This window comes from Lissotriton vulgaris, chromosome 11 (assembly GCF_964263255.1).
Source record: "Lissotriton vulgaris chromosome 11, aLisVul1.2, whole genome shotgun sequence".
In the NCBI taxonomy this organism is placed as follows: Eukaryota; Metazoa; Chordata; class Amphibia; order Caudata; family Salamandridae; genus Lissotriton; species Lissotriton vulgaris.
In genome coordinates this window covers 1,091,899,977-1,091,913,668 of record NC_141699.1, presented here as the reverse complement: position 1 = coordinate 1,091,913,668, position 13,692 = coordinate 1,091,899,977, and the positions used below count along the sequence as shown (strand labels likewise).

At 42.4% G+C, this 13,692-nt stretch overlaps 1 protein-coding gene across 1 annotated transcript in view; it reads left to right on the top strand.

The window, feature by feature from the left end:
- Positions 1-13,692, top strand: part of LOC147684202 (uncharacterized) — a gene marked incomplete at its 5' end in the record, with an annotated part of 198,799 nt that overhangs the window by 33,245 nt on the left and 151,862 nt on the right. The window contains 3 exons of the mRNA XM_086942612.1: positions 3,053-3,172; positions 3,602-3,807; positions 7,801-7,876. Of these exons, the coding sequence (XP_086798738.1) occupies positions 3,053-3,172; positions 3,602-3,807; positions 7,801-7,876 (402 nt within the window). The remainder of the gene's footprint in view (positions 1-3,052; positions 3,173-3,601; positions 3,808-7,800; positions 7,877-13,692) is intronic.

Below are 13,692 nucleotides of genomic sequence, written 5' to 3'. Positions count from 1 at the left end.
TTTCTTTCTTTCTTTCTTTCTTTCTTTCTTTCTTTCTTTCTTTCTTTCTTTCTGTCTTTCTTTCTTTCTTTCTTTCTTTCTTTCTTTCTTTCTTTCTTTCTTTCTTTCTTTCTTTCTTCCATTCCTTTCTTTCTTTCTTTCTTTCTCTCTCTCTCTTTCTTTCTTTCTTTCTTTCTCTCTTTCTTTCTTTCTTTCTCTCTTTCTTTCTTTCTTTCTTTCTTTCTTTCTTTCTTTCTTTCTTTCTTTCTTTCTTTCTTTCTTTCTTTCTTTCTTTCTTTCTTTCTTTCTTTCTTTCTTTCTTTCTTTCTTTCTTTCTTTCTCCCCATGCCTTTCTTCTTTCCATCCATCCTTCACATCAAAAGTCACAGCAATTCCGGACACCTTTGCCAAAAGGTCCCAATGCTTCCCTGGGGGTCTTGGAAGTCTAAACATCTTCTAAGAGAAGCTCCTCTTGGTGACTCAGGGATAGGACTAAGGTGCCATGGCTTACTCCAGCGGTAGCCAGTAGCAGGTTCCAGTCTAGATCCAGCTGGTACAAGAAAAAGACTTCGTAGAGCTTGGAGAGCCCCTGTAAGCACACAGGAGGTCCCCCAAATGTCTCTTGGAGCCCACCTCTGCAGCACCAGTCCTTCAGGGCTCCTGTTAGGTGACATGAAGGAGGGTCTAGGGCTCTTCTGATCTTCCACAGGTCCATAAAGTCTTCTGAGGAGTATTCCATGGGGGTGCAACATTTATGGTTTGCAAAAGCCAGTGCGTAGATGTGACTCTTGGCTCCTATCTAACCAATAGGGGAAACGTTCTCAGGGGTAATCATACCGACCTTATCAGCAGTTCCTGTTTGCCCTACTGCAGACAGTCCCACAGCGTACCTTACTCTTAAAATTCCGAGACAAGGTTACCTTTCCTTTCTTTTGCAGAGCCCCTGTTTACACCCAGAGGCGTTCCATGCAAATAGGCAGTTCCCTCTCCTGTGTCTGCTCCAAACTGGTTACAGTTTAGAGCAGACTCAGGTCAGCCTGGTTACTGTTGGCCTGGGGAATAAAGCCATTCCCTTCTTCAGGTCCCTACGTACACTAAACAATGATTTGGAAAGCTTCACCTCCCTCCCTTTCAATTTATTTAAGTTTCTAGGCTCATCCCATGTATCTTTCCCAAGGTTATAGGGATCACATGCTGCACACCCAGCCCATCTTTCACCTGGCCTTTGATCTCATTCTGGGAACAGTTTTTACATCTCACTAAAGCCAAGCACAGACTGGGAAGCTAGAGTAACTGTTGTAGGGCTCTATGTGTATCCAGCAACTCTCAGAGTATATAGGAAGTTGAAGTCATTAAATTGGCTGCACATGGGGTGCTTAGCTGCACCAATATGCTAAAGCTAAGTGATCAATTCTGATCTGCTGATTTTTAATTAAGGCATTGAAAGGGGTGATAATATTGACCTTGAACACCCTGATTATGAGTTGCACAGTGTTGCTTGGGTGCAGGTTTAGGCGTGATTTGTGCTCGATGCAACATTGCATGTGTTTTACACAATGTATTTTACAGAGAATAAGATGCAAACTGTGTTTTAATGGCATAACAATCTGCAATATTAACATTACATTGATGCATAATCCCCCTTTACTTAGTGCAAAGTTTAATGACCCATGCTGCTCAAACCATGGCCATCCATTGTGATATCATTCCAATAGCCATGATCATAGGTTTGAATTATCATGAAATATCTTGGAGGGTTAATGTGCCTGCTGCAGAGCACTGCATATAATGCGCAATTTACCTGTTGTAATCAGAATAAGTTAGTACAGTGGGACCCAGAGTTCTTTACAGAAATCGCTATGCAAACTGAATGTCACAAGTTCCTGACTTGATAAATAGTTCAGTGAGCTAACTTCTGCCAACATTTGTCTGGCAACCATTAAGGCAGAAGCATGGATTCTTGGAAGGTAACTCACATTTTCATCCTTCTGAGGTCAATAAAATAGTACCTTTGAATTAGATAGTAATTAGATTAGATTAAAATACTTGTAAAGCACATGGCTGCCTCGGCAAAGAGGCGTCCCAGTGCTGGAGCAAGACTAAGCAGAGGACAAGACCTATTATTAATTACAATTGACAATTCAGTTTGCATTGTGGCTATAGGAATGCTCCTTATTAGTATAATCATGTCCAATACTTGCATACAAAAGTTGTGTAATTACATGTAAAGCATGTTAGATAGGCATGTTTTTTATGGAAAAGCATTAAGAACAAGATGCAATTTACTGGGAAGCTGCCGTCTTTTTGAGTTTTCTGGGCATCAGCACACATATTAGCTCATGCAAACTAGAGCATATGTTCATATGGTTTTATCTGTTTTACAACTTGCGGGAAGAGTGCACCTTTGGGTTCCTGATGGCCTGCTGAGTCTGGAGGCAAGGTGTAAAGGTATCCCGCACTGTTGACATCTTCCGTCAACAACTCTTGACAAAAACACATTAATGATGGTCATTCAAGACAGAGTAGATTTTGGCCATTCTTTGTTTTATTTTTACTATTGAGGGATCTGTTATTCAAGGAACATTGCTCAATTTGCCAAGGCCATACCTAAAACTGCCCAAAACAGGTTAAATCTTGACAAACTGATTCAGCAACGTGAATGGTCAATCCAGTGTGAATCTGGATGGGTGTCAACTCTGCTGTCAAAGGACCTTCTGGTTGCTTCAGAATCCACAATTCCTATTTCACAAGATGTCCTTGCAGGAATCAGATATGCCACTTATAAATGTTAATATAAATACATATTTAGTGATATTTGGTTCTACTTCTATCTTTGGGTAAATTCTGCTAATCTGAGGGAGAGAAGATAATATATGACAATGGTCTATGAGAGAGAAGGGTCAGCAGAGAGATAATTGGAGGAGCAAGTAGGCAATTGGCTGAACTGTGAAAGAAATTAGCAAACAGTAGGGTGTGCCTAGAAAAGAACCCTGGAGAAGATATTTACACCAGCAGGCTATGAAGAAACTTCTATCCTCTTTCTGGGAAGCTACAAAACTCACTTTCTCTTTAGACTCAGAGTTACAGGCATTCGACTGGTGCTGCAATAAGGTGGACGACTTAAGCTTCTGTACCATGTACGAGGAGAAGAGACCAAGAATTGACTGCACGGGCTACCAACCATTATCCCCTGGTAAGTGTGAGATTTGTTAATTTGAGGGCAATGAGTGTTTAGTGTTAAGGTGAAGGGAACATCAGATAATATATAGATACTGGGTCATCACTCTGTGAAGAACCCATTTTGTGTTCCTATATCCTTCATCATGGTACCCCAGTTTTCCAACCTTGAGTCTTAGTGAATTGTGAATTAGTTTTGGACTAACAGTGTTTATGTTCTTTTGATAATATATGCCAGACAACAGAGGAGTGCCTGATATCACCCTGTTTTACTCATCGTGTTTTTTGTATCCCGTTAGTTATATCAATAAGCATTGCTGTGCTATGCCCTGTCAAGTCCTCCCCCTTTAGGATCCTCCTGGGCATCTCCTGGCATATTAAAGACCTTGGATGCTGGGTAGAGCTTTACACACGTGTGTTTCATAGTTGTCGTCTTCTGTTGCAGCCTGGATGTTTGGAGACCCCCACATTACCACCCTGGATGCGTTCAGCTACACCTTCAATGGTCTTGGAGACTTCATTGTCTTGAATGCAACGGGCGCAAACTCGTCATTAATTCTGCATGGCCGCACCACCCAAACTGGCACAGCCCTGGCCACCAACTTCAATGCCTTTGTTTGTCTGTACAGCTCCAGGACATCCAAAATACAGGTTAGTGCTTAAGGTCAATGATTCCTGACCCTATTGATTAACAATGGTTGGCACACAAGTTGCCTGTCCCAGTGGTTTTTATGAAGCCAAACTCTATGTCAGTGCATCAGACATGAGAGAGAAAATGGACCAGTCCATTCTTTGTTTCAGGATGACTTTAATTACTAACATTAGAAGACCATGGGCTACTACCTGGATAATAAACCTTTAATTGAATGATTTAGAGTGGACACAGAACCCTGAAGAGTTAGGTATATATAGATAGTTTATATCAGAAAAGCCGTAAGATCTGTCTTCCATGCAGACTCATGTCTAAAGACTGAGCAGAAAAGTGAGTATTTACAAATGTTCAAAGAGTCTGTTTGTAATCTGACTCACAGGCTGTGGAAGCATGAACCAGGAGAGGGCCTCAAACCCAGAAGGACATGTTTATTGTCCCTTATGGTATCATTAGCTCACCTTTGGTGGCGGGGTCTGAGCTGAAAGGCGGACCATCAGGCATATGTGCAGGAGGTATGTGGTGTAACAGTTCAAAATCAGCTGAACAGTAAAGGAATTATGAACCATAAAGATCTAAGTAGTATAACTAGAGTAATTTTGTAAAATAAAAAATTGATCAGGGTTTCATGAGATATTGATATTAAAAAAAGCAGTCCATGAGGAAACCTGGAAATTAAACATGTAATGCAAGCCAATAGGAAAGGTGAAAAAATAACATCTCCTGCTAGGAATTCAGCACGAGACCAACTGAAGCCACCCACAAGAGCACAACATTGATTAGAAACTGGTGCCAGGGCTGACCAAGGATTTTATCTTCTGACTTAGAGAGCATTGGAGCATTCAGATTTGTCCAGCAGATTTTAGCAGAAGGCTGTATCTGGTGAGACAGCTTCAAAGTCAGGTAGAGATGATTTCTAGACTCTCTGGTTTGTGCTTGCAGGTTCCTAAGGGTTGTTGGTGCTCAGTGCAAGACCGTTGGATGGAGGTCAAGTCTCTCCTCAGTTGGCTCTTATTTGGAGGGCTTCTGGGAGGTCTGTAGGGTTTAGTAGGCTCCCCCATGAGCTGTTACAGATGTATGCATCACAAGCACTGCTCACATCTTATGAAAATCAATAGGGTGGTGATAGTTTCTCTTCCCCTCTCCAACAAAGCAGTGTCTTGGTGGAACAAGGACTATTTCTCCTCCAGTGGATATCCTCAAAAATTACAATTTGACCACAGGCAGTAAAAGCAGTGCTTGGCATTACTGAAATCCCAAAGAGTAATACCACTGTTAGCACTTAATGACTGACTTCAACAAACTCACTGGACTTACAATCGGTCTCTTGCGGACTCCGGCAACCTGGAGCACTTTCTCACAAGTCTTATAATTCTCCGACGGAGGCATTTTGCATAGCGGACTGCAGCTTCTCTGTGTGTCATTTTAGGCAGAGATTCAAATGGAAGTTAGGACAGCTGCAGTTGTGAATCCTCCAGTGGGGAAAGTAAGCAATATTCTCTCTCCCTCTTATCCAGGCTCAAAACGAAGGGCCGGTGATCCAATATGGGCTTTTCCAAACGACAGGCTACAGGGCCTTTGGTAGGAACCCATACCCCAGGTCTTCCACACTTTCCCTTTTTTAGCAGAATGATTAACACATTTTTGGAATTTAACTTTAAGCTATCATCAGGCCAAATTGGCCTGTGACGTACTCCAGAAGGAAGAGCTTTTGTTTTATAAAAGAAATGATTCCCAAAGCCACCATGGCTTCAGATTCTCCATGGACAAAAGCCAAAACGTGTATTAATGCTAATGCCAATACTTGGTTCCAAAGTTGACCCAGGAAGTATCTACTGGCAAATCACTCTGGAGTTGAGAACTCCTTGGTAGGGGATTGAAGCAGAGATGATTCGATTGACTTCAATTTCCTCTTCAGAGTCAGCATGCACTTTCAATATTTTCTGTGGATGAAAGGTGATGCATGCAGCATGAAAGATGGGACCCCCTCAGAGAATTATTTATGACCAAGGAACAGAGGGGAAAGAAAAAGATCACTCTAGGGAAGTTGTTCCTTCAATGGTCATGAGCTTCAATTGTCGATATACATATTATTATTTGAATATGGTGACAGAATAGTTTGACAATTTTTATTTTATCATTATTATTATTTTCATTTAATATAGTTTCTCATTTTTCTTTTCTAAAAAAGACAGTTCATCATAAATACATTTTTAAAGTGAGCATTTTTTTGCTTTTATGAACAAGTGCAATTATTAACACAACATTGATTGTAAATATATACAAAATTATAATACACAATTAATTTTAAGAAAACACCACCTGATATCAAACACCCAACTCAGATCACTAACACTCACACATACATACTACAATCAATCCGCACCATCAAAAGGAAAAAGGGAAAACTGAGTATTAGTTGGCAGGATCAAAAATGACAATACTAGGGTCTCAGAAGGCAATTCGAGACCCCTGCACCAGGTCGGTCGACGCGCGTTTCGGTGGCTATGCCACCTTCCTCAGGACCTTTTTTCTTTTTTGATTCAACTCAAAGATATCAGGGGACCTATAAAATGTATATGAAAAGAGAAAATATATCTGTCACCAACACTAACGAATTAAAAACAAAAACACCAGTGCAATAAAAAAAAACATTGTTTAGATTTTACACAGCAGCTTCTCACATGACATGAAAGGTGATGCATGAACATTGCCAGAAGCATGATTCTGCCATGTTTGTCACAGCCCCAGGTCCACCATCAGCAGTGGTTGCATGCACTCCATTATCTTGCATTACCCCACTCTGCAAATCCCAAACTTGCAACTGTCTGGAGGAGCTCAGGCTGGAAAGAAACAGACGGTTCTGACCTTTCAAAGTAGAATCCTCCCGCTGAAGACTCCCAACAAGCTACTGTTTGAATAGACTGATTCTGGTTTAGTTTGTGAAAGAATCTAAGTGCAAGGACCCAAGGAGCTTCTCACTCTATCCATTGGAACCAATGGTGACACCATAAACATTCTGTAAATTTCAGTGATAAGCTCCTATGCCAGAGCTCAAGCTATATATAGCGCTTCATTGATCCCCAACTGGAGTTGTTCAGCACTCAGAATATACCAGTACATTCATTACATGTTGTAATTTGTTTCAGATAAGCAGTGTTTAATTAAATGCAACAATGGATTACATGGGCAGTGAGATGCCTGGACGAGTAGCATGTCCAGTGAAGTTTGCATTTGAATTATGGGTTTTGTAGTCCAGTAGAATAGAATATAAACTGCAAGATAGCTTAATAAATGAACACATCCATCACTGGACAGGCTACTAGCTTGCAGGGAGTGTGTGCTTGTTTTCTAAATCTAAATCTGGCAACGACAATGCTTGGTCAGTCAGTTGGTCCAGCATGGCTCTATGGTTCAGCATGTGGCACTCCGGAATATGTGCTGGCATTGCCCAGCTTGGCAAACTCAGTCATTGCAGTGGGCTAGTGCCTCTGACTGCTTTGGGTTTGGTGTGGGGTTGGTGATGCCTTGTGTTCTATTGGTGCCACTGCCAATTGGGCATGGTAGCTCTGTTCTACCTGAATTAAAACTGTGTGTTCGCCTCTCACAATCAGAAATGCCACTCAGCAGCAGACACCCTCTCATGCACAATGTACAACTTTCTTGCCACTGCACAATCGGTGCAATCACAAATGCAAGCACCCTAATTAAGTTCAGGTATGCTCAAATGATTTCAGGGCTGAGTCCTGGCAAATACCAACTCAAATTAGTCACTGTTTACTAAGGAACCTACCAAATTTGAGCTACTTAGGAAGCATTGATTCTTGTCATGTACACTGCCAAGGGTTCATTTTTTTACCTCCCTAAACTCACAAAACAATTGGTGGCAGATTCTGCATCCTTGCTGTACACCATTCATTTGTGCAATGTACTATTTTGAATTGGAATAGCACGTGCAGAGGATTTGATTGTTTATGCTGTTTATTTATTTGCAGGTGGAGTGGTTTCTTCTGAATGACACGCTACAAGTTACACTAAACAATCAACCTGTGAACTTTTTCTATTCTAGTGGTAAAGTACCTCATTCCTCTCAAACAACTGCTTCTAGGATTGGCTCACCCACTACTTGACTGTTCTGGCCTCTATTCCCCTGTGTGCTTAAATTGGGCTGGATCAAAAGCCATGCGTGATTGTGGTGCAAACGGAACAATACTTATTTGGGGAAAGGTTAGGTTTACTGAGTGAGCTACATAAATGCTAGGCTTTGATTCTGCAGATAGGTAGCCAATTTATGGTCAATAGATGCCCAATGGATATCTATAAATAACCACATATGTATCTGAAAAATACCTAATAAGTACCAATACTTATTTAATATATACCTAAAAGCTCAAAAATATGCTGGTATTGTATGTAATTCACCTGTGGCCTCGCATTTGTGTGTTTGCTTATTTAAGTCATTGTGTCCTGGTATGCCACTGATAGGATTGTTTTTATTGTTTGTCTTTTGTGCTTTTTGGTTTTAATATCTGAAACCGAATAAAGATGATATACGTTACAATAAATATGCAATTGATACCCAAAAGATAAACATAAATACCCAATAGTTATGTAGCAGACACCTAATAGATACCCAATAGACCCACAATGGATATTTACCTAATACCTATCCATTAACTTTTTATATTTGTGTACAGAAAAGCAAATACATAAAAAAGAAATATCTAGTAGACGCAATAAAGATGGTCAATAGAGGCCCATTAGATATATACCTTATAGAACGCTAATGTATATCTAATGGATTGCTACGCAATAGTTACGTAATAGATAACCAACAAATAGTCAATGGATACCCCCTAAGACACTTAAAAGATAGTCAATAGTATACTGGATGAACAATAGTAGTATATGAATCTTTAATAGACCATTGCCAAAGTTGTATATCTAATAGATAATCAATAGACACTCATTACATGCTCAATAGTACTTTAAGGCTCACTCTCAAAACACCAAACAAGTGTGGCATTGTATTACACAATATAATATGTACTGCTTTAAGCCAATACCATAGATATTAATGTGTTGGAGAGTGTGTAGTTAACAGAAGGTTCATGTAGGTAAACTGTAGGATGAATTATTTGACAAGTTTCAAAGGTTTTTATCGTTGCCACAAAGGTAGATACACGTATTTGGAATGACGTTCAATCGAAGAAAGACGGAAGCAGTATATTCTTGTCGCCAAATGGTATCCAAAATCCACCTTTACAAAGGCTCTAGTAAATGCGTAACATCCATTGAGGACATGCACTGATGATACTCCTGAAGCCAAGACTCACAGCAATGACTGCATCGTAGCCTCTCCTGTAATCTAACTGTTCTCTCACCAAATGAAGGGGCAGGTGGGAAAGCAGTTGAGGCAGTGTTGGTGTATAGTCACAAAAAGTAATGCAAATTGGCATGAAGTCTTGATCAGCCATTTTCCTTCAGGTACAAAACTTGTTTTGCATTGGAAAGTTATCAAAAAGTAACTCAAATAGAGCTACGCGGTACTTTGCGTTACGATGAGTGAGGGGTTGTTCCTTGGGTGGTAAATAGATCCACCTATGGAGTTTGTTGCAAAACCATATCTAGTAAGAATGCTGGAACGGTCTTTGCACCACAAAATAACCCCTCCTCAAGAGAAGTGGTAAAAGGAGCAACGTTTATATTTCTTCTAACTTTTCCAATATTACATGTTTGCTGTACTGTATAGAAAATCTCCATTACAATACAGTCATTACATCACACTGCCTTTACGACGCAACTGTTACAACGCAACTGCCTTTACATCACATGCCACTAAAATGCATGCCACTACAATGCATGCCATTAGAAAGCTTACCATTGCAAGGCATGCCATTACAACGCATTATAAGGTAAGTAATGAAGATTTTATAGTTTTCGGGTGGGTATGGGTTTTGGGGTAGATGGGAACAGTAATTTTTACCCCTACGCTATCCAACACTTTCTCAACTGTTGCACTCACTGGAGTTGGAAGTAATTTTGACCCCTACACTATCCAACACTTACCCTACTATTTCCCTAAAGGTATTATGCATTGTAATGGTATGCGTTGTAATGGTATGCGTTGTAATGGAATGCATTGTAATGGTAGTGAGGTTCCGTGACAATTGTAAGTGGTGTTTTCGACTCGCACGAATATGGTCGAGTCTGGTATCTATGAACCGCAAATGACGAGTTTAGTAAGTGTGCGCAGTTTCGCTGTGCTAACTTAAACCGTTCGTTTGTTATGTGGGCTTTTCATCTGTACCCACGGGTTCCATCTTAGATACGGCATCCATTTTGTCTCTTGCCCTCAAGTAGCCAGCGAACGGACGCTGTCCGCTTCGCGACCCTGGGACTCCCAAGATATTTGCGGAAGACACATGATCTTTGTAAGTGTCTTTATGACGAGGGGGTTGCTGCTGTAAGGCAGATGGTGCCGCTCGAGGCTCATCTTGCCGCACAGACTTATTGTCTCAAGCCGTGCATCTCATTAGGCACGTCCCTTTGATGCCTGTATCTCGTGTTTCTCGATACCTCCCCTTTTACACCCTTTCCGATCTCCCCACTGTCTCCGTCTTCCTCTGCACCTGTCTTCGTTCCTATTTCGATCTACTTTACTGCTGATTGGAATTTGCTAATGGTGGGAAGATGGGTTTTTACAGTTGGGAACCGCCAAATGTTTCCGCACTTATGTTCCGGACCTTGTGTGTTTCAAAGTGACCAAAGCGACCCCTCTGGGAGCTAAATGTGGGAACCGGGTTGTAAACTTTTGTGTTCAATGTTATCCTATGGGTAAAAACTGTATAAAAGGAGCGATCCACAGAACCAATTTGAAGCAGTCTCCCCGAACTACACTCGATGTACTTCCTGTGACTTCTGTGTTCCCTGCAGCAAATAAACCTTGAATCTTTGACGCCGAAGGAAGTGTCCCGTGTCTCTGTGACTTGTACGCCGGAGCAGGTTACCCACGAAGGTTTCAGGTGTTGTGCCCTGGCACCGCTGGGTCCAAAAGAACCCAGTCCTTCAGTTGGCGCCCAACGTGGGGCTGCATCAGTGGTACCGGTCCAAGCCCGACGATCGTGAGGAACTTCGTGTGAAATCTCCGAGGGAAGGTGCACCCCGCTTCATCGATCCTGTTGTCGAAATAAGTGGCCCGAAGACTTTTCCCGCGAAGATTCCCGCCTCCTGACGGCTGCGACGGACTGCTGCCCTGACTGTAGACCTGTTTTGGCGCTTGGCGTAGACCTTGGTATAGCGAGACGAGTGACGGGCCTTCCTGAGGACGCCATCGATCTTTGAGTTAAGTATTTGTGGGTCGCTCCCAGAGTTCTTGGTTGTTGACACTTTAGCGAGTGTCTTTGTTGTACACGCTGTGTGAGTGTTTTTGTCGGTGACACTTTGCTAGCGTACTTTGTTGTTGTGTTGTTTGACGACTGCAGCCGCCAAAAACCGAGGGTTTTGTTCTTGCTGGGACTTGATAAATCCCGTAACCCTTGAAGTTTGTGAAACTCGGCTAGTGTGCAAGATGCCTGGTCGCAGTACTTTGTTCAGTTGTTTTAGACCTTGTGGTGCGGGTTCCCTGCTGGAGGACTCGTGTCCGATACCTCCGGTTGGAACTCCTACTTATGACTTATATAGCAAACATGGGCTAGGCCCGATTGCTTTTAACGATTATTGGATAAAATATACAAAGAAAGACGGCGATCTTCGTTGGCCACCTCACGGTAGCTTCGAAGCGTCGATCTTAGATAATTTGGAAATAAAGTTGTTCGAACGTAAATCTAGGCCGGCCATGTTTGATGCCTTTCGGTTGTGGCGCAAAGAAGCCCGACAGAAAGAAATCAGACAGAATAAACGTAGTCAGCGAGATAATGTTGCTACCATAGTGAAGAAAGCTGAGCAGTTTCAGCGTGATAAGGAGGATAAGGATAAGGAAGTGTTTGAGAGGCTACAGCGTATGTCCATAGATAAATGCTATCCTGCTTTGCCTACGGAGTCGGATAAGAAGGAAGAGGCAGTTGAGGATCCTTTAATGTCCTATCTTATGAAGTCGCCACCTCCGTACGTACAGGGTACCGCAGCTCCTGTGGTCCCTGCCGTACCTGTTCTTCCACCTATTGTTCCTCCACCAGTTCCTCAACCTGCACCCGCTCTTCCAACTATTCCTGCTCCTTTGTCTATTTCTATTCCTACTGCTCCTCCGCTTCCACATACTCCTGCTCCCGCTACTGCTCCTGTGTTGTTAACCCCTGTTGTTGCTACTGTTTCTACTCCTTCTCTTGTTAGTCCTGTGTCTTACTCTTCTCCCTCTACTCGTAATCGTAACTCTCCCCTTGCGACAAACTTCTTTCAGTCGCTCGGACCTGTTTTTGGGTCTGCTGGTTCTGATGGACCTCAGAGACGTAGCCAGCTTCCTGGTAATAGAGAACGTGTTGCGCTATATAACATGGCGATGGGTTGGATGGTAAACCCTCTTAGAAATCCACCCCGTGTTGTCCTCGAAACGTTTAATCAATTCAACATACCAACTCAGAGATATGTGTTTGATGAAATGTGCAAGTTCCTTCATGATCAGATAGCGGCCAATGCGCCTGACGAGGTGCTGACCGCCCTGTCTGAACTTCGACTTCAGTTCGCCACTGGACTGATAGTAGATACTAATGTCCGACGTGCTATTGAGCGGTTACTATCTCTTCGTCCCGCTCCTATTCCTCATGCATTGTTCGTTGAGGATATTGAGCAACAAGACGAGTCTGGCCAATATCCTATGCGTGAAGTTCCGCCGGTTTGGATACCAGCTGATAATACTAATGCTGCCCAGCCAGTAGCGGCACATTTTGAGAGAGTGTGGATACACCTCCCATGGAAACGATCGGAAGTGCTTCAGGTGAAACAATCTTTGCCCGATCCTCGTAAAAATCCTACTGGGTATTACAAGGAATTATCGCAGCTCGTAGACGCTACGGTAATGAATCTTGCCGATATCGACATGTTGTTTGGCAATGTCGTACCGCAACCGGTATGGGCCAAGATTCGTCACCAAGATCACGCAAATGAATTAGGTGGTGATTGGGCTGCCATTACAGCGGCAGACGCTGGACAAGTGGCTGCTACTAAACCCGATCAATTGATTACTGCTCTTCCTGGGCGAATAATAACATTAATGAAAACACTTATGCCAGCTATGAGGGTCAATTGGGACAAGTTGTCAGCCTGTAAGCAGAAGAAAGATGAGAGTGTATCAGACTTCTTTACGAGGTTTGAGGAAGCATTCATTGATCATAGTGGACAGGATATGGGTACTGAGGGTGGACAACGGTTGTTTGTGGATAAATTTGTGTCGAACTTACTGCCCGATTTGAGCAATAAATTAAGGAATTCAGAAAGTGCATGGGCCGTTTCTACTTCAGCTCAGATATTGGCTACGGCACAATATTACGAGAATAGAGAGAAAGAGGAGAATGACCGTGCTGATAAAAAGACGAAAGAGCTCAAAACTAAAGTGTTGTTACAACAAGCGTATCCGCCGCGTTCTAATCAGAATGCGCCTCAACAGAATAGATCGCAGACGCAATCGAATCGATCGCAGCCGCGTAATGATTCCTCTTTCCAAAGATCTTCGTTAGGGTACAATCAATGTGCTTATTGTAGACAGGAGGGACACATTAAATTTGATTGTCCTGCTTTAAATGGACGTAATAGCGGTAATTCATCTAAAGGGGGCCGTGGTGGTTCACAGCACGCATCACGTGGTAGAGGTCGTGGTGCTCAGAATGACCGTTCTGACCATTCATCAAATTCTAATAACTGTTTCGATCAACGTGGATCGTCGCAAGGACGAT